The sequence below is a fragment of the Sceloporus undulatus genome, chromosome 3, assembly GCF_019175285.1.
Source record: "Sceloporus undulatus isolate JIND9_A2432 ecotype Alabama chromosome 3, SceUnd_v1.1, whole genome shotgun sequence".
NCBI classification, from domain to species: Eukaryota; Metazoa; Chordata; class Lepidosauria; order Squamata; family Phrynosomatidae; genus Sceloporus; species Sceloporus undulatus.
The window spans coordinates 108,528,987-108,555,363 of NC_056524.1; the positions used below are offsets into that span (position 1 = coordinate 108,528,987).

Below are 26,377 nucleotides of genomic sequence, written 5' to 3' on the forward strand. Positions count from 1 at the left end.
TGTTGCACGATCACTTCCTAGACCCATCACCTTTCTCAATTAAATCAGGATTTGACTAATACTAAGCAAGTCAAGTATATTTTATGCTAAGAATTCCGGAAATATTAAAATGTAATGATTAAGCTGTTTAACTGTGTAGTGGCTCTTGTACCCTGAGGAGATTCACTTTGTTTTCTACCACACACAAATATCTTATATGCTTTGAACAGCTATTTGTTTCCCTAATCTGAACTGCTGGCACTCCTTAAAAGAAAAGTTTGTTTCTGAGGTGATCCCAGGCCAAGATTATATTGACAGCATAATGATATCATGTCATTACAGAGACAGATTTGGTCATGTGCAGAACCTCACTCTGAATAGGCCTGTGGGTGCGGATGTGACATAGCCAAAATGAAATTAGAATGAGTGAAATCCTTCTGAATGGATAATTCCTCCCTGCCCCTTTCAGACTCCTGTCAAAACACATGGGGTGTGTTTAACCATCCCATTTTGGATCAACCTGTTGTGTAGTACTATATGCGTTTTTCTCATTGAATGAAATATGTAATAGTATAAAGTATTTTCAGGAATGTCTGATCATGGTGTGTGTGTGTGTGTGTGTGTGTGTGTATATATATATATTTGCTTACAGTGGCTCAAGAAAGCTGTCACCTGTTATTCCTGCTTTACAACATTTGAGGGTATACTTGAAATCCAAGTAAAATTTAAATGAAGGTTGTTTTTAATAAAGATCACTTGTTCTTCCTGTCCCCACCCCTTGACATCTAGGACTGGTATCTCCTCAGGCGAGCATTTAATGAGGCTTCTTGGTTTTATTTTGTACCTTTTCTCTCTCTCTCAGTAAGCTGTTAGTTAACCAATCAGCCATCTTATATGTGATTTACCAGTGTGTTCCTTTTTTTAAAAACAGATCGGTATATCACCAATGTCTCTTGCCCGTTTTTATGAGGAAGATTTTAAGCAGGACATGGCTGCTTTAAAGGTACAGACATTTAATCTGATAAATTGTTGCTCTGAAAAGAAAAGGTGGTTTTGTTTGTTTAAATTGATGTTTTGGCAGTAGGAAACCCCTTCTTTGGTTTGCTAGGCATTTTTTGCCAATATAATAATAATAATAATAACAACAACAATATAAAATGTATTTTTATCCCGCCCCTCTGTGCAATACAACCAATATGTTCTGAACACAATATGTTCTGCCAAATTCAACTATCAAGTTGCTGCATTATTTTAAAAACAAAAACAGAAAAACACATTGTTGTTTGGGTATATCTTAAATATGCTTCTAATAATCTGCTTGATTAGCCCAACATTAACCTCCAGTGTTGATAGTATGAAGACTGTTTGCCTTTACGTTTTCATAAATAAGGCTCACCCTTTGCGTTATCCCAGAATCACTACCTGGTAGTTACTAAATCAGTATGTTTGCACTCTCCATCATGAAACTGGGCTTGCAGTTCAGAATTCATGGAAAAAACATCTGGTTTAATGCCTTGTTTTGTCTCAGTCCCCTGCATTTTGTACCCTTGAGCCTGATGAAGATTTTTGTAGCATTTTAAGGTAACATAGTATTTCAACACATTTGACTGTTCCTATCAAAGGGATTGCTTAGCTGTGCAATCTGGAGTAATAACAGGACATTATTTTTTTTAAGGTTCTTCCTCCTACAGTCTATATGAGAGTGACTGAAAATATTCCTCAGATCATTTATTTTATACAGAAGATCATTACTAGTGGACATGGCTATGCAACTTCAAAAGGTAGGTCTTTTAAACTGTAGAATCAGTTGTTATGTGTGATATATGTGCATGTCAGATTTGCTGTTTTTGCTACTGTTTTTGCCTCAGTTTGACAACATCTGCTCCACCTGTTGAACAGCAAATGCACTGTACTGCACGTAGTCAGGAATGACTTGTTTTTCTTCACTGAGTTTGTAAAATTGTTGACAGACCATATCAAAGGAAGCAGTGAGAGGCAGCTGGCGATTTTGCTCGTTTAGAATCTACCCACAGCAGCCACTTTTTTCTTCCCTGCCCCTTGCTATACCACAGTCTTGTCTGCTTTGATTCCCACTTGTTTTTGCCTCTCTGTCTTCTTTCCAACCCTCCCAAACTGAATCCTGACCAAGGCTTAAGACCTCAGTCAGGAGATGTCTCTGACAAGGATGCTGGGAATAACAGAAATTCCAGGCACAAGGGACCATTTTAAAGCTTCGTCTTGGCATTTCTACTGATCAAGGCATTATTATTAAAGAAATTGTTACTGAGTGTCCATTTTCTCACCCACATGGTTCATAAGTGATATTTTTTGGGCTATCTAAAATCCTGACTTTTGGATTGAAGTGGAGGTGATTTTTAAAAAGCAGAGAGTAGATTCAGAGTTCCAAATGTACTAAATTTTAGTATTAGTCAATGCGGTTTCCAATATGAATTGTTGGTTTTGGTTTATTGATTAAATTACATGTGTCTCTTTGTCTCCCCTGCATGTCCAAAAGATAGGACTGGGTATTCATTTGAACATAATTTCTTACTTAAAAATGCATTGACTGCTCATTTTACAAAGCAGACCTTTGCAGAGTAGCATTTCATCTTGATTTCTGCTGACAGTTGATGTTCATGCTTGTTAGCAGTATGTTCAAGAAACACAATAGTCCTGATCTGATCTTCCTCTCTTCCTCATTTGGCCCATGGGCAGTTCACTTCCCTCAGCCTTGATATTGATCTGTGCTGGTTGTAGAAGGCATGAGGTGCCTCTGATTGCCCTGTTCAATCTCACCAGAACTTGGAAAGAAGAATAACTTTTCAAAGTGATTAATTCCCATTCCTTGTTGAAGTGTTCAGAAAGTTGTTTGTTTTGATTATTTACAACAGTGTTTAAACAGTTACTAATTGCATTGCATTTGTACTATATATTACTGTACATTCCATTACTTCAGGGGAAGGACTCCCCTAGAATTGAAAAGCAAGTGGCAAAAAATCTTAGGGAATTTTTGTTAAAATACCTCCAGAAATACCCTTAGAAAGTCAGTAACTCTAAAATGGGGTGGGCAAAATTCGATCAGAGTGGCAATCATTGGAAAGCTATGCAGCTGCATTAGCTGACAGATGACTTTGAAAGGCTGCACCTCGCTGTACCTGCTCCCTCAAAAAAATCAAAATAATTTTTGTCTCCAAATGTTCCCAAGGAAACTTAAGGAAGATTTTCACCATGTTTTTGGCCTTTACTGGACCATTTTAGGCCTAGTGCATACCTTTTTTTGAACAACAGGAACTAAATGGAAATCCTTTCCTGTTCACTGCCAGACTCAAAAAAATGCCTATTATGATCTGGAAATAGGAAAACATAGTGGAAATGCTCCTAAGACATATAGGGTAATTTGGGGGCAATTCTTTTTGCCATTTTTTAATTCTGCAGAGGACGGGGGCTCCAGACATGGTGGAAATTCCCTACACACTCATAGAGCCATTTAGCGGCAGAAAATAGATTTCCCCACCCCTGCCATAGATGGACTGCCAACTCTGGGCAGTCCTAAAACAGCATAGGCAAAGGTAAAGAATGCTGGGTATTGCAGTCCAAACATATGTAGAAGACTATATGATTCATACTCCTGCTTTTATAAGTGACTTGGAAATGTTGTTTGAGTTACCAGTAAAGTAACTGTAACCTTGCTAAAAAAAAATAGAATGTCCCAAGAGTGATTCATTACATATAATTAGGATACATATAACTTTCAAGCTCTGGTCTGAATAGAGGTTCCAACATAGTGGCCTGGTTGTTTTATGCGTGAAAAAGAACCATATGCCCACAGCTGCTGGCACAAGTAGGTTGTGTGGTGCTTTGAATGAGTAAGTGTTGAAGAATTTGTGGATTGTGCCATTTGCCAATAGACCAAATTAACTCCTGTCTTTATAATACAACCAAACTGTTTACTTTCAACAGGTAATGTTTATTTTGATGTCCGTTCTAGGGGGGACAGATATGGAAAGCTAGCAAATATATATCCTGATAACCGAGAAGAACCAGGTATGTTAATGAGTACGTAGAATTGAATCTGAATGCCTCTGCTTAATGTGCTAATTGGAAGTTAAGTGAAATTAGAAGAGATTTGAAATTTGCTGGTGTATGATATATTTTAATTCAAGTTGATAGATGCCTCAGACAAACAGTGTATTCTTTAGGCTTTTCCTATATTATAAACAAAAGCTACAGTACATACAAAGGAAGTCAATCCTGTTAACAATGGGATAGACAGATTCCCAATACCCTCCCCCCCCCCAAATTTTAAAACAATAATTTAAAACAAAAATTTTAAACATTTACCAGTAGCAATGCTCTCCACCTCTAATTGGCTATTTAGGTGCATATTCCCCCCTCTCCCGTTTTATGCCTATATAGGTCTTTTTTCAAAACTGGAAGTAACATGTCAGTCACTTTTTGTCCTGGAAACAAAAACCCATAGAGGTCTTTAAATGGATAAGGGAGCCAAAATAGGTATTTGAGGGATGCAGCTGGCTGGGTGCCCAGCTATTTCATTTTCTGGTGAAATTGTTTTTTTGAGATGCATAGAGCTATAGAAACTCACAGAGTGCATGAAGCTTGCACAATTCAGTTTCTTCACCCCTGGTGTAATGCATGGCTACTGGTCAGTTTTTGTGTGGGAACCACTCATGTCAATCTTTGCAGAAGGAAAATTCCTTGCCAGCATTCCATAAAGAAGCAGTTATTAAAAAGTCAGAATTTTAAATCCATATAGGATGTCTAAGGTCCAAAACACACTATAGCAATAACCCAATTTGAGACTGCTTTAACTACCCTGGCTCAATGCTAGGGAATTCTGGGAACTGTAGTTTTGTGAGACGTTTAGCCTTTTCTTTTCTTTTAAGCTTGCAACATGTTTATTATGCATTTTGGTTGGCCCAATAAAGGTGTCATTGTATTGTGGATTTTGGATGATATTGTACTTTGTTATATGGCCAACACAGCTACATTTGGATGTCTTCTATTCCCCCCATTTATTTATTATTATAAGACGAAAGAATTACATACATATACAAATATCACTTAGTAAAATATAACAGTGAGAAAGAAAGAGAAAAAAAGCATTGAGTCTGTCTATCATACATCATTACAGTTGACGTTTAGCCTTTTCTGTCAGAGAGTTCTGAGGCCACAATAAACTACAATTCCCAGGATTCCCTAGCACAGAGTCAGGACAGTTAAAGTGGTCTCAAACTGGATTACTACAGTGTGTTTTGGACCTTTGTCTGCTGCCACACTGCAGAATTAATGCAGTTTGACACTGCTCTAACTGTGATGCCTACATACTGTGGAATCCTGGGTTTTGTAGTTTGTTGCAGCACCAGAGCTTTCTGACAGAAGGCTAAATATCTCACAAAACTACAAATTCCAGAATTCCATAGCATTGAGTCATGGCAATTAAAGTGGTGTTAAACTGCATTAATGCTGCAGTGTAGATAAAGCCTTAAATTGATCTGGAGTAAAAGATGCCTGGGAAGAGACCATGGCACAGTGTTTGAATGCCTGGAATTAAAATAGTGACCTAGTGCTGGCTAGGTGGATTGACAGTCTGAACAGAAATTGGAAAAGACACTTTTTTTGATGAACAGTTCCCACAGTGACTTACTCAGCTTGGAGAGATTCTGGGAGTTGTATTCCAAAATGTAGTGTGTGTGTGTGTGTATTTTGCAAACTCTGAATCTGAGTTGGTTTAACTCAAAAAAACAAAAACAAATTGCAGTGATAATTTTTATCAGACCAACCAAAAGTGCACAATATATTATGCAAACTTTCAAATCTCACAGGCTTCTTCATCAGGTATGTCTATTAAAAAGCCATTTTAGGGTAAGGGAGGAAATGTAACTGGTATAAATCACATTTCCTCCCTACATACATCACCTGTTGCCTACTCAGAATGCATATGCAAAATCATATTCAATATATGTGTAGATTGCAATGATAATTTCACATTAAGTTTTATAATGGGATAATAAAGTAGTTGAACCATGACCACCACAAAGCAGAATAGAATATTACAGTACTGTACTGATTTCATAGAAATTATTTCAGAACTTGATGCAACATGTCTTGGCTACCTCCATGCCTGGTGTTTGTCACATTCACACATATGCCATCATAGGTTATTACTTGTATGCAAGGTGCACACTGCTTCCTTTACCAAAGTGTTTTCAGTATAAGGAAAAACACATTATAGTTTGCTTTGGCAAATGCAGTAGATATAGCTTCATTTTTAATTTTGTCTTCATTCATGTGTCACCTCTTGTTATTGGCAGCTGATAGTGATAAGTCTCACATGAAGGATTTTGCTCTTTGGAAGGCAGCCAAACCTCCAGAGATGTGCTGGGATTCACCCTGGGGGAAAGGAAGGCCTGGCTGGCACATTGAATGTTCAACCATCTCAAGGTCAGCTGGTCTGGAATTTTTTATTTGTTTTTTTCCTTCCCAAATATGTGGTAGAATGTGCTATTAAAAAAAACTTTTTATTTTTAAAATCCTACTTCATATTTTCTTTCTAAAAAGCAGTTTAATTCCAACCATTTCAGGCCCTTACATTTGGTGCAAGTAGTTGTGATAAATGAATGTCCTCACAATTGATGACAGCAGAGGGATAAGTACAATCTCCACACCATCCTAGCCCTCCTTCACAAGGAGTAGCACAAATAGTAAGAAAGGCTTTGTCTGTGTTCCTACCAAATGTGCCTGCGAAGGCAGTGAGACCAAAATGAGGCCTTCCAAGATGCTGGACCCTAAGGCTCAAATGAGAAGTTACAGCCCTTGATATCCTGGGACACAAGCCATATAGAACTTTATAGTCCATAGCCAGAACTTTAAATTGCGCCCAGAAATAGACTGACAGCTATTGGAGTTGTTGCAACAGGGGGATCATATGCTTCCTTTAGCCAGCTCTAGTTAACAATCCATAGCCCTGCTGAAGTGCCTGATCACTTTTCAGAAGCAGCCCCATGTATAAGGTGTTGCATAAATCCAAAGGGGATGCAACTGATGCTCTTTTGTGTATGTATGTATCCTTTGGGAATCGACAGTCAGGTGTCAACTGACCAACAACAGATGACAACAATAAGGAAATGTGCTTATTGGTTTTGAGAGACACCTCTCACAGTGTTGAAACCAAACCATAAACTATAGTTTGTAATATGCTTCTAGGAGATTTGTTACACCACTCTAGAAACAGAGAAATGCTTAGGAAGTCTTCTAGGGCACATGGCCATGAATGCTGAGCAAAGCAATCAGTTTCTTTTGGATTTCATATATCTATATTGAAAGAACAGGGTGAAGGTGAAAGGAAGGAATTTCTAGGCGACAGGCAGGCAGATTTCTTAGTAGTATTTGTACATATAACAATACCTGATGTGTTCAGCCAAGCTGATTGGACTGATTTTTTTTTTGCAACACCCCATTTAAAGTGACTTTAGTTCTCCGCTTTATACTTTAAAAATGTGGCTCATAAAGAATAATAAGAGAAGCAGGCTATGACACAGTTTAAAACAAGTCAAGTAAATGAAGGTGGTATGTTTAGTGAGGAGAATGACAAGAGAAAAAGGAGGTAGGTGCAAATCAGATCAACATACACATTTTTTGTGGGGCAGGGATTGCTGTAAAAATGATTTCAGATACTCACTGAGTGTCTTTTCTACTGAAGACTGTGATATCAATTAAACAGTTGTAGTCCTCCATAGGTTTATGTATGTGTCTTCAAGTCACCTGTCGACTTACGGTGACCCCAAAAATTTCATAGAGTTTTCTTAGGCAAGGAATACTCAGAAGTTATTTTGTCAGTTCCTTCCTCTTTCTTTAAAAAAATATTTCTATTAACACATCATTTTCTTGCCAGTTCCTTTACTCTGATGCCTACAGCACCTGGTATTCATTGGCCATCTCCTATCCAAGTACTGACCCTGTTTGCTTCCAAGGTCTGATGTCTTTAGGTATTCATGCTTTATCCCATGAGAGTCTGGAGTTGGTTGCAAGATTCAGATTTTTAGGGCTAATATTAAACTATTTAAGGATAAGAGTAGAGCCATCTAGAGGCAAACAGAAATATTGCAGCAGCCAAGCAAATAGCTCAAATCTATATGGTCTCTCCAAATACATGGAAGAGGAAGCCATTCACCTATATCTCCCATCTTAGCTACTCCCTCCACATTGCACACTGTTGTTTTGAGTCCCAAACAGTTTGCTCAGAAGCATACATTGATGTTAATTTTTACCATAATAAATAAAACTGAACCACAATACTTCTGATATATTTTGCATGTGCCATCTTGGAATGTACCAATGTCTGTGTGGTCCCTGAAAGAGGGAAGTAATATTTGTGTATATGTATGACGAACTGAAGTTTATTGTCTTACCCTGACTCCTGTTACTGTACTGTAACCTGAAAATGCATTGTGCCAGCCAGCTGATTTTCTTGAATATCTTTACTCTGCAACTTTTTAATGCATTCCCCTTTATGCTTATTCAGCATGACCTCAAAGCATATTGATAAGCTGCTGTGAGCATTCTGCTTTAGTACACAAAACATAGAGCTTCTTGATTGACAAGTGCTATAGCATAAATTCATTTTTTTTAAAAAAGCATAATTTACTCAGATAATAAAAAAGAAAATATATGAAGCATGTGAACATTGGATGCTGTTAAAACAATCAGTAGTGTTCTTTAGTTTCTCATGGAAATGTTTAAGCAGTTTTCTAATCCAAAAAGCCTAATTCCAAGAAAAATGTGTTTAATATGTTGCAAATGATAAGTGTGGGCAGATGCTGTAATGCTTTGAATCAATTCCAGCCTTGGCTCCTAGGTGTTCATCACAACCAGGAGTTTGGATATATTAGTCTTGTTAATTCATGTAGTTATAAACATTTCTGTGTTTCTGGTCAGTCCAGCTTGCCCCCCTTTCCCCCCTCCCCCTCCAATTATTGAATATTATTTTTTCAGTCTAGTGTTTGGAGGACATTTGGATATCCACACTGGTGGAATAGATCTTGCATTTCCCCATCATGAAAATGAAATTGCTCAATGTGAAGTTTATCATCAATGTGATCAATGGGGAAATTATTTTCTGCATTCTGGTAAGTTACAGTTTAAATAACCCCCTTTGCATTTTTTGTTGTTGTTATTGTGCCTTCAAACAATTTCTGACTAATGGCAACCCTAAGGCAACCCTGTCATGGGGTTTTCTTGGCATGTTTCCTCAGAGGGGGATTGCCCTTGCCATCCTCTGAGGCTGAAAGAGTGTGACTTGCCCAAGGTCATCTAGTGGGGTTCCATGACTGACCTGGGATTCAAACCCTGATCTCCAAAGTCATAGTCTAGTGCTCAAACCACTACGTCACACTGGCTATTCTTTTTATTTTGGCTTCTTTCTGTTTATGGATCTTAAGATCCAAGGTCCACACAGGAGTTTTTCAAGTCTTTCCATGAAAGACGGAAAGAGGTTTCAGTAACCTTCAATACCAATCTGGTAGTATTATACTGTCTCTAAAAGGGACTGCATACTCCTGTTGACACTCATGTAAATATTGCTTGAGAATAATAATAATAATAATTTATTTTGGAGCTGATTATAGTTCTTTAACCAGAGATGAAAAGGAAAAGATGATGAAGCTACGTGGAGTAATAAGACTTATTTTTATAATTTTATTTATTTTAATACTTTCGGTTGCACATTCTTATGCTTCATAAACAAGAGTGGGCGCTTTAAAATTCCTACTGAGATAGACCTGGGGTTTTTTGCCTTTATTCCGTATATTCTGGGTGGTAGGAGAATGGAGTATTTAACTTTTCTTTTTGCTCAGAAGTTTTTTAAAAAACCCAAATCAACTTGCTTTTGTCATTTCAGGACATCTGCATGTTAAAGGGAGTGAAAAAATGTCAAAATCACTCAAAAACTACATTACAATTAAGGTACTGTAAGTATTTTATTTTAGATTTGAATACCTCCAAGCTGACTTCCACTCAGAATGCTGTTACCGAAGGCACCTCAAAAAGGCTATGATCTATGCAAGAGCACAGGTTGAGAACTGAATCCTATTTGCCTGAATGGCTGTCTAGGGTAAGATAGCCTGCTAAGAATCCAGAGCCTGCAAATTCAAATCCCTGGTAGGCCTTGTGGTCTTTAGATCAACATACAACCCGGTATACACTTGAAGTTATCTGTTTCTGAAAGCTAAGCAGGGTTGGGTTTAGTTAGTCCCTAGATGAGAAACCACCGGGGAATACTAAGCATCTCCAGGAAGGACTAGGAAAGAATCCTGAAGCCTTAGAGAGCCATGACTGCCAGTCTGAGTTGACAGGGTGTGACTAAATGGACCCATAATCTGATTCACTGTAAGACTTTTTGCAGGAACAGTTTCTCAATATCCTAGCACTGAAGCACACTCTGCACTCTGAGGTCTGCGCCAAAGGATTGGATTACACTCCAGAGTAGATTTGGGAGGTGCATGATGGATGGGGTGTGGGGTAGAGGGAAGCAGCAGAGGAGAGGAATAGAAAGTCCCATGGTTGGCTAGATAGAACTCTTGGAGACTAGCAGTGGGAGCAGTGCCTAGTCAGACATGACTCTCGATTCAATGGGATTTACTCCCAAAGGTTGCAACCTTAGTGTCAAAGAGCACTACACTTGGTGCCTAAAAAGATTTTTACTTTAATCCTTCTTCCTGCAGTGGAGGTTGTGGTGAAAAACAAGAGGTTATTTCATTGTACAGTATCTTTAACTCTTTGCCCTGAAGCCTTTTGCTGACTGGGCTTTTAAACTCTTATTTATTACAGTACATTTTTTTCTTGCTCTTACTCCAGAGTTAATGGATTTTTTTCTCTCTCTACCCCATTTGTATTCTCTGGGTTGCAGTACAGTATAACATAATTCTTTACACATAAAAAGTATTCACCTCTCTTTGGCTTTTCCACATACTATTGTGTTACAACCTGAAATTGGGATGTATTTAATTGGATTTAATTACCATGTGATGTATGCAACATGCTCAACACTTTAGGTTAAAATACTTTTATTGCAGCATGGAAGTTAATACCAAAACAACCTGGAACTTGGTTGCATAAGTATTAACCACCTTAGTTGATAGAAGCACCTTTAGTAGCAGTATGAAGTCATCTTGGGTAAATCTCTATCCACTTTGCTCTATCTAGATTGTCCCATTTTTGTTCATTCTTCATGGCAAAATTGCTCCAGGTTCCCACTGTCAGTGTGGATGGCCACTGTTAATATACTGTAATTTGGATGTGTTGCCATAGATTGCCAATCTGATTGAAGTTTGGGCTTTCACTGGACCATGCTAAGACATTCAAGTTCTTGTTTTAAACCATCTAGTGTTAATCTCTTTAGAACCATTCTATTAAAAGGTAAAAAAAACTGTCCCAATTCCAGGTGATGTCCAGACTCAGACAACCTCTGGAATTATCCTATGTTTGGCTTCATCCATATTGCTTTCAATCCTGTCTCCTGGTCTCAGTTGAAGGTGATGCTGCTACCAGCATGCTTTACCATAATGATGGCAGTTTCAGGGCAATGTGCCCTGTTGGTTTTGCACCATATGCAGCATTTCGCAACAAGGCGAAAAAGTTCTATTTTGGTCTTATCAGACTTGAGAAACCTTTCTTGCATGTTTGCTGTGACTCTCAGTGTCTCTTTGCAGATTCCAAATGGGATATGGGATTGTTTCAGTAATTTTTCCCCCCCCCCCCCCACCTCTCTTCCATAAAGACCAACTTTGTAGAGTATTCAGATGCTGGTTGTCCCACGGGCTGTTTCTCTTATCTGAGCTGTGGATCTTTCAGCTCTTTTAGAGTTACAGTTGGCCTCTTCGTTGCCTCACCAATGCCTCCTTATCTGACTACTGAGTTTTGATGGATTGCCTTCTCTAAGTGGAGCTGCAGTTGATGCATATTCTTTCCATTTTGTATTAACTAATTTAACAGTGCTCTGATAACCCAACCCTGATTGGTGCTTCTGAACAAATTTCTCTTGGTTTGTTTTTATAGTTCCTTGGTCTTCGTAATGCTGTTTATTCAGATGTGTGTTGCACTAAATGTTGTAACCTTCCAGACACAGATATAGTTCATCTGAGATCATGTGGCCCTGGAATTTCACAAAGAAGAGTTCTGGAAGCAGTGGGTCACAAAATAGCTTATTTAGATGTGTCACAGCAAAGGGAATAAATGCTTATACAACCTACAAGTTTCACTTTATTTTTGTGTACTCAGCTTTTGGGCCATTATAAAAATATTTCATATCCTCACGGTGTTGATTACCTTCACAGTGTCAAGTGTACGGATACAGATACAGTGGGCTCTTGGAATCCACTGGAATTTGGTTCCAGGACCTTCTGTGGATACTAAAATCAGTGGATGCTGAAGTCTCATTGTATACAATCATATAGTAAAATGTTGCCACTTATATAAAATAATAAAATCAAGGTTTGCGTGTGTGTGTGTGTGTGTGTGTGTGTATATATATATATATATATATATATTTCAAGATGGGATGGTTGAATCTGTAGACACAGGATTCCTTGATCTGGAAGGCTGACTGTATTTTGTGCCTTCAGAGTGTCAAATTGCCAGTAAAATCAATTACAATTCCAAGTTGTGACACAAAAAATGTGGAAAAGTCAAAGTGTGTGTGCAGATAATTCTGCAAAGTGCTGCATAGTCAACAGTTAGCCCAGTGCATTCTAGGATTGCAGTTTAAGGCTGTACTACTCTATACACTTAGCTTGGAGTAAATTCTAAACACAGTCTAGTTCTGAATAAAGTTAGGATTACTCCATATAAGAGCTTCTTGTCTTACTAAAAATCAGTCTTAGAACATCATGACAGAGTGAGGAATTTAAGCTGCAATCTTCATGGTCCAAATATAGCACCTTCTTCACTATATTATAAAAATATTTACATACAATTGGAGTACAGATGTAAGGGAGAGCCAGTGTGATGTAATGGTTTGAGTGTTGGATTATAACTCTGGAGATCAGGGTTCAATCCCTCATTTGGCTGAAGAAACCAACAGGGTGACCTTGGGTGAGTCACAGTCTCAGCCTCAGAAAACTCCATGGCAGGCTCAATTTGGGATTGCCATAAATCGGAACTGACTTGAAGGGACACAACAACAACAGTGCAACAGATGTGAGGATGCATTTCCTATAAGCAAAGGTTGCTTTCTCTTTAAAGCTAAAGATTTCTTTGTGTCCTTCACGCATCAGTTTTTTGTTTTAACTTTGAGATGTTTTTCTCTTAGGCTAGTTTGTACATATGGTAAATGATAGATATTTTTTCTTTTATAACCATCTCAATCCTCTCTTGAAAGTTAGTTTTATTCTACTGACCCAGACATGCTTCTGTTGAGTCGTGAGAAAACTCCCATCTAAAAATCTGCAAAAGGACTGCTTTGCTTTTTGTCTTCCTGGTTTGGAAATGAGCAGATTCCAAATACCTATTGAAGCATGCTTTCCCCTTTATGGAATTGTGCTAAATACTTTCAGTCAAGTTTAATCAAATTTACTAACAGGATACAGTAGGCCCTCCACACTTGTGGGGCTTAGGGGAATAAGATTCCTACGAATGTGGCAAAAATGTGAATAACCCCTCACACGGAAGCCAGTTAAAGGGATGGGTGGGCAAGAGAAGAGGAGCGGGCATGCGTGCTCTTCTTCTTCCTCTCATCCTCCCATCTCTAAATGGCTCCCTGCCCCTTCCCTGGTGGGATAACTATCTTCCTCAGACAGCTATCCTACTGGGAAAGGGGCAGGGGGATCAATCCTCCCCCTTTTCCTGGTGGGATAGCTGCCTGGAGAAAACAGCTATCCTACTGGGAAGAGGCCGGGTTGGCACATGCACCCTTCCGGCTGTCTTCCTCCTGGGCTTTTCTCCTGAGGGAAAAAGCCCAGGGAGGGATTTGTAGTAGTAGTGCTTGCACACACAGCCATGACCTTGCAAATAATAAAAAACGTGTCAAAGCTGCGAATGCAGAGGGCCAATTGTACTTGTTGGCAGAAATCTCTATATTTCTCCACCTGCCCTCATATATTCTGTCTCAGAAATGAGACAAAATGATAGAATAGTATTGTGTTAAATGTTATATCCCTTCAAGTTTATCATAGGATTTTCTTGGCAAGATTTTCTCAGAGGGTGCTTGCCTTTGCCTTCCTTTGAGGCCAAGGGAGTGTGACTTGCCCAAGGTCACAGTGGTCTTCCGTGGGAAAGAAGAGATTTGAACCCTGGTCTTCAGAGTTGTAGTCCAACACTCAAACCACTGCACCATGCTGGCTTCTCCAGGGATAGGTACCATCCTTGAATATTTATCCATTTTGTAGTCTCTGTATTCAAACTTTTCTGCAGTCATGAGAACTAGAAGCTTGCTTTATTTACTTTTAAGGGAAAGCTCAACATTCCTTGTCATTGTACCAGGTTCTTCACACAGCTCTCTTGCTACATATGTAAGGAAGATTATTGGCATCAGAAGTCTATAACAGCAAAGAAACTGGAGTTTTGAGGAATGTAGAAAGATTGGGAATTGTGTGTCTGATAATTCTTCCATTGAAAACTGAAAACTGCCCCAAACCCCTTGCAATCACAGACCTGTGCAAATAAATTATCCATGAACATTGTGGTTTCCCTTCCCATTAAAAACTGGATGTGTGCTACATTTTAGTATAAAAATTTGGAATCCTGAGGTCTCTTCATACAATAGCTGATGTTCTTAATGATCATGTCATAATTGTTATTAGAGCAAGAGTTAGAACTTACTTCATCTTCTTTTTATCTTTAGGATTTCCTGAAAGAGTTTTCATCTGATCAGTTCAGAATGTTTTGTTTACGGAGCAGATACAGGTCAGGTAAATCAAACTCATATGACTTGGGATGGGACTATATGGCTTCCTATCCATGCCACAATTGTAAGACACTGGTTTTGTACATTCATCTGTATTGTTGTTTTGAAATTTCTGTTTTTGTTTCAGATGGGGGTTTGCGGGGGTTTGTTTTGTTTTGTTTTGTTTTATAGTTTTGGAAGTACTTTTGGTACATTTTTAATTTTTTTTTGGTGAATCTTAAGATTTAGCCCTGGGTTGGTTGAGGGGAGGCAGAAAGAAAACAGTTGGAAGACTAATATCCCTTTCTATTTTTGCATTATCCCTATGAAATAGATTAAGGGGGTATGTGTGTGTCTGAGAGAGAGAGAGACGCAGGTCCAAGATAACCCAGCATTTTACATGCTGGAGTGGAGTTTTCCTATACCTTTAATGGTTGTGTAGAGAAGGCAACTCAACCAGGTGTTGTTCATCAAGCATCCAGGGAACAAGTAACACATGCTGAAATTTTATCTTCTAAACACTTATTAAAGATAGATGAGCCCCCTTCATGTATTTGTTCTGGTAACTCTAGAATGAGGAAGAAACTACAAAATCTGGGTATATACTGATGAATGATATCCTGGGAAAGAGGGGGTCTAATAACTGGCAATCTGGGAACCACAGAATACAAGATTGCTGGGTTCACCTCTGGTATATTTTCTGTCTATCCCAGTTGACATTGTATAACTTTAGGAAAGAGAAACACATACAGTTTTAGTGTTGTGTTTGGTGAAATGAGACTACTCCCCAGCCACCTCACCATTTCCCCCATTCATTTGCTTTGTAATCAAGAGATGACATGGGCCGGAATGTGGTGAGCACAGCTGTTCTTTTTGTGTTTGTTTAAAACATTATTTTCTCTTTGTTTAATATTGCTGAAATTTTAATCTTGCCTTGTGTAACTGAACATATATATGTGTGTGTTTATTTAAGCTATAGAATACAGTGACGACAACATGAGTGATGCAAAGAGTATCCTGCAGATTATCTGTTCCTTTCTGAGTAGCGTGAATGCCTATATGAAAGGGCAACTTCTCTGTGAAGACATTAAGGAGGATGTTCTGTGGGAGAGGTGAGTGAAATGGCTGATTTTATCATTTGTATGTGTGTGGTTGGCCTGGTTTACCCATGCAGGTAACAGAATGTGAAGGAGCTACTGCTTCTGACACCCAAGGATTTCCTGGTATTTCTTTTTAAAAAGCCTATAAGTAAAGTTAAGTAGCCTGTGAAATAGAGCGATACAACATATTAAAAATAATTTAGATTTTAAAAACTATACAAAAGCAGAAATAAAATATGAATATAGATATTGTTTAAAATTAAACAATTTCTAAAGTTAAAGCCATTGCAGTTCATTTTTTTTAAAAGCCACAAAACAGCACAGGTCGTCATGACCATCTATTCCACTCAGTTTCTAAAAGCCTGATGGTATAAGAATGTTTTGACTTGTTGATGGAGGGAGCCAACTTGGGCTGCATCTGCACTGCAGAATTAATGTAGTTTAATCTCACTTTAACTGGCATGGCTCAGTGCTATGGATTGCTGGGAATTGTAGTTTGTTGACAACAAATTACAGTTTCCAGAAATCCATAGCACTGAGCCATAGCAGTTAAAGTGGGATCAAACTGGTTTATTTTTGCAGTGCAGATGCAGCTCTAGGCTCCCTAAGGAGGGGATTCTAAAGCTTGGGAGCAAATCAGACAAGCTTGAGACGATGGTGGAATAGAGAGAAGGGCATCTGTTGAAGATCTTACTGTTCCATTGGGCTTGTAAACAGACATACAGACCTAAACTATATAAGTTTGTCACTGTACAAAACAACTTTCCCCTGCAGTGCAGCTGATACCGCAGGATGGAACCGTGGCAGTGAAAATGAAATCTTAGTGGTATAATAGTGTAGTGTGAAAGTGCCATGTTTTTTATGTTATTCAAGGACAGAGATTTAAGGGTTTTCACACACTACAAAGGAGAAAATGGAGGTATTATGCCCTTACAACAGAAGTAATTAGCTTATAAATTTACATATATATAAGTACATATGTATATATTTTCCTTTTCCTTCTCATGTATTAATTTGTACGGCTTTATATATACGTATATCATGCAAAGTTAAAATAAAATTTAAAAACAAGGAGGAAATGTAGTACTGACGCAAAATGTATAATCAACAGAAAAATCACATCCAGTTCTTGCTTTCTAGAACAATGAATAGAGTCAGGATCAAGTATACATTCATATTATACATTTTCATGTGCTTGTTTTAAAAATATTCCAGGTGTATACATAAAAACATTATATGTGAAACAGCTTTTATTTTACTGTACAGAAATGAGGCAAGCAAGTAAACTTGTCCCAAATCAGCCAGCCTTAAAGGGGTGGTGTGATGCCGCCCCTTCTAGAGCCAGATTGGGGCTGCGGCAACCGCACACCAAGGCTCCAATCCGGCTAATTTCTGGCTCAAAAGGAGGTGTCAAAAGGCTGTTCCTTTTTGAGTCAGCCATAGGGTGCCTTTTCCACTGCCACCGCAGCTTTGTGGTGCTCTTGTGGCGTGTGGCATATAAATGCCACGCCACCGGAGCGCAGCAACGCTGCCCGCTGTCTGATTGGCCAGGTGGTGGGACGCCAGCTTGGGGACTGTGTTGGGGTGTGTGCCATCTAAATGCCACGTCCCCAGGCTGGTGCTTACTGCCGATCTGTTCCAGCCTTATGTCTTTTCCTTCCTTCTTTTTTTTTTTTAAACTAAGCCTCAGTTTCAGAATCAGCATGGTGTAGTGTTTTGAGCATTAAACTACAACTCTGGAGATCAGGGTTTGATTCCCTGCTCAACCATAGAAACCTACTGGGTGACCTTACGCAAGTCATACACTCTCAACCCGAGAAAATCCCATGGTAAATTTGCTTAATGGTTTCCATAGGTCAGAAATAACTTGAAGGCACACAACAACAAAGGTCTCAGTTTAAAGAGATCCTAATCTGTAAATAGTGTATGTTTTGATTAAGTGCTAAAATATGCACATACTTGGATACTGAAAAAGCATGATACAGTATGCACGTGGATCACCACAGGCTTCATCTCCAAAGAGGGATTTTGTCCTATGTGTGTGGGGGGAAATGACTCTCCTAAGAAGTTTTTTTAGTCACTTGCATTCAAAATAATGTCTTAAAAATCTACTGCCAGTTTATTGAAGGACATTTTTGTAATTGGTGAAAAGGTTTTTAATGAATTATGCTACTTGATAGGACATTGATCATGTTATTCAGAAATACATATCTTTCAGTGCTAGCAAAGAGTGTGTAGGAATGCAGACATATTTAAAGTGTTCTATTCCCCCTGTTTTTATTTGCTTGAGTTGTCTTGTTCTTTAGTTTTTTGTGGGTTTTTCAGGCTATGTGGCCATGTTCTATATGAGTTTATTCCTGATGTTTCACCAGCATCGGTGGCTGGCATCTTCAGCTGGTGAAACATCAGGAATAAACTCATATAACATGGCCACATAGCCTGGAAAACCCACAAAATCTATGGATGTCGGCTGTGAAAGCCTTCAACTGTCTTGTTCTTTGTTAATTAGCAGAAACTGGGTTGTTGTTTTTTTTAAAAAAGGTCATATAATGAAGCAATCATACATCATTTCTATTGATTCACTGTGGGATCATGAATCAAAATCTGTTCTATCATATTAAAAAAAAAAAGCCATATTCCCCTGGATATCAGCTTCAGATTGTGCATAATTTCTTTCCCAATAACACATAAATCTCTTATATTCCTCAGGAAATAGATTTACCTTCCTTGAATGTAATATAATACATCATCTTCAATACTGTTCATGTCTTCCACATTTCAATTATTACTCTAGCCACCAATAATTTTCAGTCAGCATGTTTGCTAGCAAATGAAATGTCTGCTGTTCTAGACCTGTCAATTCCAATTCTGGTCGGTATTCCCATAGTGCAATTACAAGAACTGTTACTACTTATTATTATTATTATTATTAACCTTTATTTATGAAGCGCTGTAAATTTACACAGCGCTGTACATGCAATCTTTTTAGTTAGACGGTTCCCTGCCCTCAGGCTTACAATCTAAAAAGACATGACACAGAAGGAGAAGGGAGTGGTGACGAGAAAGGGTAAGAGGTCCAGCAGTTCCTCTCAACCTCCGAGGTCTGGACCAAGGCAGATGGACTGGAGGGAGGGCAAGGCTTCATAATGGATGGTTAATCATTATCCAGAGAAAATACATAATCACAAGTAGGATAATACATATACAGTACATAGGAATACAGGAAATGGATCGATAAACAGCCAACAACAGAACATCAGATAGTAAGCGACAATTATGCGATGCCTGGGAAAGCTTCTCTGAATAGGATGGTTTTCAGCTCCGTTTTGAAGCTGGTTAAAGAAGTGATGGCTCTTGCTTGTGGAGGAAGAAGGTTCCAGGAGTGAGGGGCAGCAAGTGAAAAGGGGCGAATCCGGGATGGGGCAGAGGAAATCCTGGGCTGAGACAGGAACCCTTGACTACCAGAACGGAGGGCCCTGGTGGGAAGGTGAAGAGAAAGAAGGTCTGATAAGTAAGGAGGGGCCAGTCCATGGAGGGCTTTGAATGTCGACAGCAGGAGCTTATACTGAATGCGGCAAGGGAGAGGGAGCCAGTGAAGGGATGCCAACACAGGAGAAATGTGGTCAGAGCGGTGGGTGGAAGTGATAATGCGTGCAGCTGAATGCTGGACAGAGATTAAAGGACGGAGGTGAGAAAGAGGAAGCCCAGCCAGGAGGACATTACAGTAATCAAGTCGTGAGATCACTAGGGCATGGACCAGGATCTTGGCAGTAGAGGCGGAGAGATATGGTCGGATTTTGGCTTCCACTCCAAGAATGGCAAGAAAAACTAGATTCTTCCACTCCAAGAATGGCAAGAAAAACTAGATTCCTCCACTTCTTGAAGTGTGCATTGTGGGAGTGCCCACCAGACATAAATGACTCACATATTCATGTCTGCATTTCCACAGCTTTATTTGCAACAAAACATAGCGACTTCAGAGGTTGAAGGTCTAATCTAGATTTCTCCCTACCATTTGGTTAAATCCTAGTCACATACAAACAGTCACAGCTGAATAGCCTGTGGCATGGTAAGCCACAGAAACTGAGAAGGTTTGCCATCTCTTATGTACCAGTTTAAATGTGGCTAGGCATATCTGGATACAGACCTGCTGCCATCATATTGAGTTGGCCCTCAAGAGTATGGGCGCCAGTAGTTTGAATGTTATTTTTTAAAAAGGAATGAATTGCAGTTGTAATGCCAAGTGCCCCCAGTTACTAACATAGTTCAATCAAAAAAAGCAATTCCAGTTTTCTTAAAAAGGTTGTGTAGTTACCTTTAAGTTGCTTCTTTAAAAGCTTGAGTGTTCAAAGCCAACTGGCCTGTGGTACAAAACACAGTGTCCTCTTCTCTATCTTTTTATCCCCACAACAGAGTACAAGCCAGCACTTGAACTATTATTATTATTATTATTATTATTATTATTAACCTTTATTTATAAAGCGCTGTAAATTTACACAGCGCTATACATACAATCTTTCTAATTGAATGGTGTGATATTCCTTCCCCCCTCACTGTTTAGTGAGCCCGCATAGCCCTTAACTAAAAGGAAGTTATTTTGTAGGCAATTAAAATTAAATTAAACTAAAATTACAGTGCAGTGTACATGTAGCTTCATTATATGTACTAACTATAAGCAACTTGCTATTAGTAAGTAGTTGTTACTTTGAAGTGCTGGCATGTGCAAGCTGCAGTGGACAAGCAGGCTGAATCTTGTGTTGGAAGACTATGCAGAAAGAAATACATCATCAATAACTTTTCTCATCTTAATAAACAAAAAAACACTGTCTATTAGTAACATGCTGTTCTGACAAGTGGAAGAATTTCTCCCATAGTGCTCAGTATCTCTCACCTCAGTCCTGCCATTTTAAATTGGTCACTTGCTATAGTGAATTGACTTGGAGAGAGCAACATTCCAGATTGGTTACAGGCTTGTTGCCATTACTGTTGTGATCCTGTAAGCCATTTCCAACTTATGGTGACCCTAAGGTGGACTATCATGAGGTTTTCTTGGCAAGATTTGTTCAGAGGAGGTTTACCATTGCCTTCCCCTGAGGCTGAGAGAGTGTGACTTATTGCCCAAGGTCACCCAATAGGTTTCATGGTTAAGCAGGGAATGGAACCCTGGTCTCCATAGTCATAGCCCAGCACTCAAACCACTACACCATGCTGGCTCTAGTCAGACCTAGACCTGTTCAAATAAATGGAAAGCTAAGCCAAGATGACAAAACGGGGGCTTTTTACTTTAACCACTTCATGAGAAGGCATGAGTCATAGAAAAGAAAATATTGATAGGAAAGTTAGAGGGCAGCAGAAAGAGAGGAAGAGCACACGCCAGATGGATAGACTAAATCAGAAAGATCACAGGCATGAATTTGCAGGACCTGAGCAGAATAGTTGAGGACAGAGGATCTTGGAGATGTCTCATCTGCAGGGTGCTATGAGTCAGGGCTGACTTGAGGGCAACTAGTAATGACAACAGTGTCCTTTGTAAGTATCTTAGTCCTGTTGGCTAAATCGATCATAATGCAGTGGTGCAAATCGCACCACTCAGTGTGTAGATGTGCAATTGTTTGTGTAACCATTTGCGTAATGAGAGATGTGTTGGTTACTGCCCTTGTGCTGACTCTGTAACTGCAGTGGGCTTTGCACCAGCTCTATGACATTGGACATAGGCCATTAATGTTGCTGCTGCTGCTGCTATGTGTCTTCAAGTCATTTCTAATTAATGGCAACCCTAAGATAACCTTGCACAGGGTTTTCTTGGCAAGACTATTTTAGAGAGGATTTCCTGTTGCTTTCCTTTGAGATTGAGAGAATGTGATTTGCCCAAGGTCACCTGGTAAGTTTTCATGGTCAAGCAGGTGTTCTTTAAATATGAATAACTGGGTCCAACTCAAAGCAGCTCCAATGGGTTTTTGAAAGGAAATGTAAAATGACTTTCAAATGTTATTTCTTGTCTTTGAAAATATGTCTAGCTACTAGATGACAGAGCTTCATAACTCCTAGTGACGAGTTAACAATTATTATCTGTTGTAAATTGTAGCTTGATCCTTCCAGTGTTAAGTACTTCCTTCCATGGTGGATGAAACATGTACCTAACTTTTGCCTAGTGAATTTATTAATGCCTAACATGACTGTGCACCAAATGATGGTAGAAATAACATGAATTTTTCCACCTAGAATGTATTTTATCAGCAGATTGGTGTCTTAAATAAGGTTTTGATACTTTTGTCTTAAAATTCCTCCTCCTCCTCCCCCTTCAAGGCTTGCTCACACTAAAGCAACCGTAAGGGCCGCCTGTGCCGATGACTTTGACACCCCCAGGGCTGTTGGTGCAATTATGGACCTCATTCACCATGGCAACAGACAGCTTAAGGCCGTCACTAAGGTAACCCATTAGGCTACAAAGATCAGAAAGCGACAGTTGTCTACACTTTTGATCTGACAGATCAGTTTATTAGTTGCTTTGGTGGAACAGGCAGGAAAAAGGGGCAGATGAATTTGCCTCCCATGGCAGTGGTTTATATAAACTGCCTTTCCAAACAGTTTAAAACTGCTCTTGTTCTGCTTCAGAGTGCCCATCTCTTGCTATGCTGTGTTTCTAGAGGGCTTACTAAATGATTTGCTTCTGTACTAGCTTTGTCCATTATTTACACTGTCTGTTTCTGTGTTTATTCCTGAAAGGCCAGATGATACACCTTTCAAAGCCTGTGTACATTTGCTCTTCCTCATTCTCCCAGCATCATCAAGTGCTGGTTTATTATAATGTAGATTTGAAGAGATACCGGGTGCTAATCTTCGAGTGCAGTTGCAGTGCTCAGCTTTTAGGTGGTGATGGGCTAGCTCTCTTGTCACACCTCACTTGGTAATATGGCTTTTTATATGGCTGGTGAATATGTTGAATCCTCCTCCCAGGTGCATGCAAACTTTTCAGCTGTTCTTTAACATGCACACATACTTGGCTGGAAATATGGTACAAGCAAGGAGATTGCCCCACTCTGCCTCTTGCTTTTCCTTTTGTCTTTTTGTTCCCATTGTGATGACAAACCCTGTAGCCCCAACTGGGATGACAGCAAGAACTGCTGTGCCTTATTCCTGCTAAAGAGCAGCTTGGTGGATCCCATGGTAGCAGCAACAAAGCACCAACATACAGGATGGGTAGACCAGATAACAGCTCCTGAACTTGGAAGCCCAAACAATCACGTTCAGGGGATGCTTTATTCACTTTCTTTACTCCACCAGAACCTAAGCAAAGCCCAGCAACAGCAACCAAGGAGAAACTGGGAAAAACCTGCTGGGAAATCCACTTTCCTTGCTTGCATCCAGATGAGAGCAACAGCAAATGTGCTGCTGTTGATGTGTTGGACTGGACAATGTGCAGTCACCACTCAACAGAGCAAGCAGTTTACATTAAGTAAATGAGAACTGTTTACCTCCAGAAAAAGCATAGGATATGTCAGGGAGGGGGCAGAAAGAGCAGAGATTTGGCAGAAATGGGAGGAAGGGCAGTGAGAAAGTGGAACTGGCTTCCTCTTTCTGCAGAACATCTTCAGGGTTTTTAAAAAAAGACATAGAGGAATGAATTCTGGTTCAGTGGTGTCTACACACACACCTATTAAATCTCATCCTCAGTGGCTGCACTGCATTAGTTATTAAATGAGATCTGATAGTCAAGGGGTGCCAAATACTGTGTCTGAGGCCAAATTCCAATTAGTATTTTGAATGGTGTTGACTTTCCTGAAATTTGTGCTTTGAGAAAAGTGGGCTTCACTCTCCTTGTCAGTGACCTTTTCATGGCATGTCTAATGGGTTACTCTTAAAGGGTTACAAATTGTAGATCACTGAATTCTTAATTTCAGTCACACTTAAAAAATATCTCTCAGAGGTGCAGCTGAATAAAGTGAATCTCTACTGCTGTGGCTGTATATCTGATAAATTTATGTATGTGTATACATACAATTATCTGTGATAAAAAGAAAATAATGTAACTGGGTACTGGATTGGGAGGACATTGTTGAACCATGATGTATATATTAACTCAGTCAGTATCTGTTTGTATACAATCCATCATCTCCAACATTGTTATTTCCAGTATCTTGCCTGCTGTTATATTGATTTCCTGGAATTGTGATCTTCACTAAGATATCTCTGCTCCTTGCTCTGACTCTTAGCTTACCTTGCCTGAGGTCCATTTATATAATCAAGGTTGTGTTACATAACTTCCCATGGGCTGCTCCTCCTGTCCCCCTCACTGCCTCCAGTATTGCAAATATAATAATATTTCATGAAGATTACTTGTATTCCCTATCAGGAGAAAGCTGGATTATGAAAGCCCTACAAATAGTACAAATCAAATGATGTCATGTTTGCTTGCTTTCCTCATCCAAACTAGTCTCTTGGTGACTTAAATGGAGTCAAGACTGCAAAAGCTGGCTTCCTTGCCCAAGGGAAGCCTAAAGCCCCATTCACTGTTGTGTGTATGTACACCTGTGTAAACACACACTTAGCTTTTCCTGGTTTCTAAGATTCCTTAGCATGATTCATATACTTTCAGCCTTGTCTTTGCAACCATAAAAGCTAGAGAAGTGTGAAGTTCTTAAAGGGAAAGCTGATTTTTGCCCGTTCTAGACCTTGAATCCATTAGTAGAGTCCTTAAATAGGATTGCAGAATCTTATGAATGGGAGACAGCTGTTCCTCTGTACATTACTCATGCACAGCCTGCTTATGTAGCTTTTCTTGGTTGGTGCAGAGTGTTAAAAGCTATGTATTTGGCAAATGTTGTGAAGAAAAAAGTAAAAGACCAGAAGCTCTGCAGGCCTTTCACTGAACAGTGTGTATTTTCATCCCCCGCCCTTTGCAGTAATGAGAGCTACGAGGGGAAAACACAATGGTTTAAGAAAGCTACTTTCTGTGCCAAATATTGTCTATCCACATCAGAAATACAATTTATATTTCACCCTGCTCACATATAGGGTATCTCGTGCTTTTAAAATATCCTGGCAATACAGCTTTATGGCCAATTACTGCAGTTAAGAGTTTCTTGCTGTTAAAAAAGAAGAGGGTTTAGGAAAGGTTTCAGATAATGAGATTTCTGCAAAGCTGCCTTCTGCAAGCGGAGAATGGTTCCCTTTCATCTTTTGTTCATGTGCAGAGAGGCGTTGGTCACCATCGCGAACTGTTATAGTTACATCAGCTCTTTTGTATGTATTTGTATGTGCTTTTGAAAGCAGGAAACTGGATCTCCTCGAAGCGGTGTTGTGTTTGGAGCCATTGTTTCCTATATAGTGGAATTTCTTAACACAGTTGGGATCACCCTCTCTGAAGCAGAGGTAAGAGAGTACTGTAAAAGCGTGTTCGTTGTAAAGGGAGACTCCAAGTTTTGAACAAACAGATTGCCTGTGACCCTTTGTGCTGTGTAAGAATGAGTCCCCTTTATCCCAGATAACAGTGTGTAGAATCATAGGAGACTGACCACTGTTCTGTTCAGCCAAGCAGTGTCTCTCCTCTCATCAAAAAATATTTGTCCTGGGTCATGGTCAGAAAACAGAAATCCTCCCCGCCCGGAAAGCTTGAACCTGAAACTTTGCATGTAGAGCTTGTTGGGAGCTGCTGGGGACATGCCCCACCTATGTGGGGGCCAGGGCTAAGTCCTCTCAACCCCCCTCCCTCTTGACAATAATCTCCAATACCTCCATTTTCTTCTGCAGTCCCTTTCAAAATGGTGACAAGAAGTGGTGGGACCTCAATTACTGTCACTATTTTGAGAGGGACTGCAGAGAAAAATGGAGGTATTTGAGGCAGAGGGGGTTCTGGGATGCTTGTGGGTGTGGGAGTATTTTTGTGGGGGTTTTGTATATTTGAAGGGCTTTCTCCATGGTTTAGGACAAAAATTGCTAGAAAATTAAGCTTTAATTTTTTTAAGGACAGTTGGGGACCTTGTGGGCATGGTGGCCACAAAAGGGGTCCAGTTTGCTTTCCTCTGGTCTACACAGTAAAAAAATGTATCTGTATTATCTTCCCTTTTCCTGCTGTAAGGGAAGTTTAGGCTGTTTGCTGTGACCATTGTTGCACACAAAAGATTTTGTTGTATTTGAAGTGACTCAGTTGCATTGTAGTGTGTGGATTCCACACCTTGTCCTGTTGTATACCTACTGCATAACTACTGTATATACTCAACTATAAGTCAACCTCATGTAAAGTCGAGGGCAGGTTTTGGGGCCAAAATTACGGGTTTTGATATGACCCATGGATAAGTTAAGAGTAAAAGTTAGGGCATGTAACAAAAGATCTAAAGAATGAAACAAAGGAAAACAATGCCAACGAATTTTCAGAATTTTCAGACTTCCAGCAGGCCTGTTT

General features: G+C 39.4%; 1 protein-coding gene across 6 annotated transcripts in view; it reads left to right on the forward strand.

Moving 5' to 3' along the window:
• CARS2 (cysteinyl-tRNA synthetase 2, mitochondrial) overlaps positions 1–26,377 on the forward strand; it is a 34,744-nt gene that overhangs the window by 5,550 nt on the left and 2,817 nt on the right. For 3 of the 6 annotated variants that reach the window (XM_042457990.1, XM_042457996.1, XM_042457995.1), the window contains exons 4-13: positions 911–982; positions 1,655–1,760; positions 3,940–4,023; positions 6,312–6,441; positions 8,992–9,125; positions 9,896–9,960; positions 14,834–14,900; positions 15,849–15,987; positions 22,282–22,405; positions 25,246–25,347. In XM_042457990.1, coding sequence (XP_042313924.1) covers positions 911–982; positions 1,655–1,760; positions 3,940–4,023; positions 6,312–6,441; positions 8,992–9,125; positions 9,896–9,960; positions 14,834–14,900; positions 15,849–15,987; positions 22,282–22,405; positions 25,246–25,347 — 1,023 coding nt within the window. The remainder of the gene's footprint in view (positions 1–910; positions 983–1,654; positions 1,761–3,939; positions 4,024–6,311; positions 6,442–8,991; positions 9,126–9,895; positions 9,961–14,833; positions 14,901–15,848; positions 15,988–22,281; positions 22,406–25,245; positions 25,348–26,377) is intronic. The other 3 variants (XM_042457991.1, XM_042457992.1, XM_042457994.1) reach the window with 3 other exon arrangements.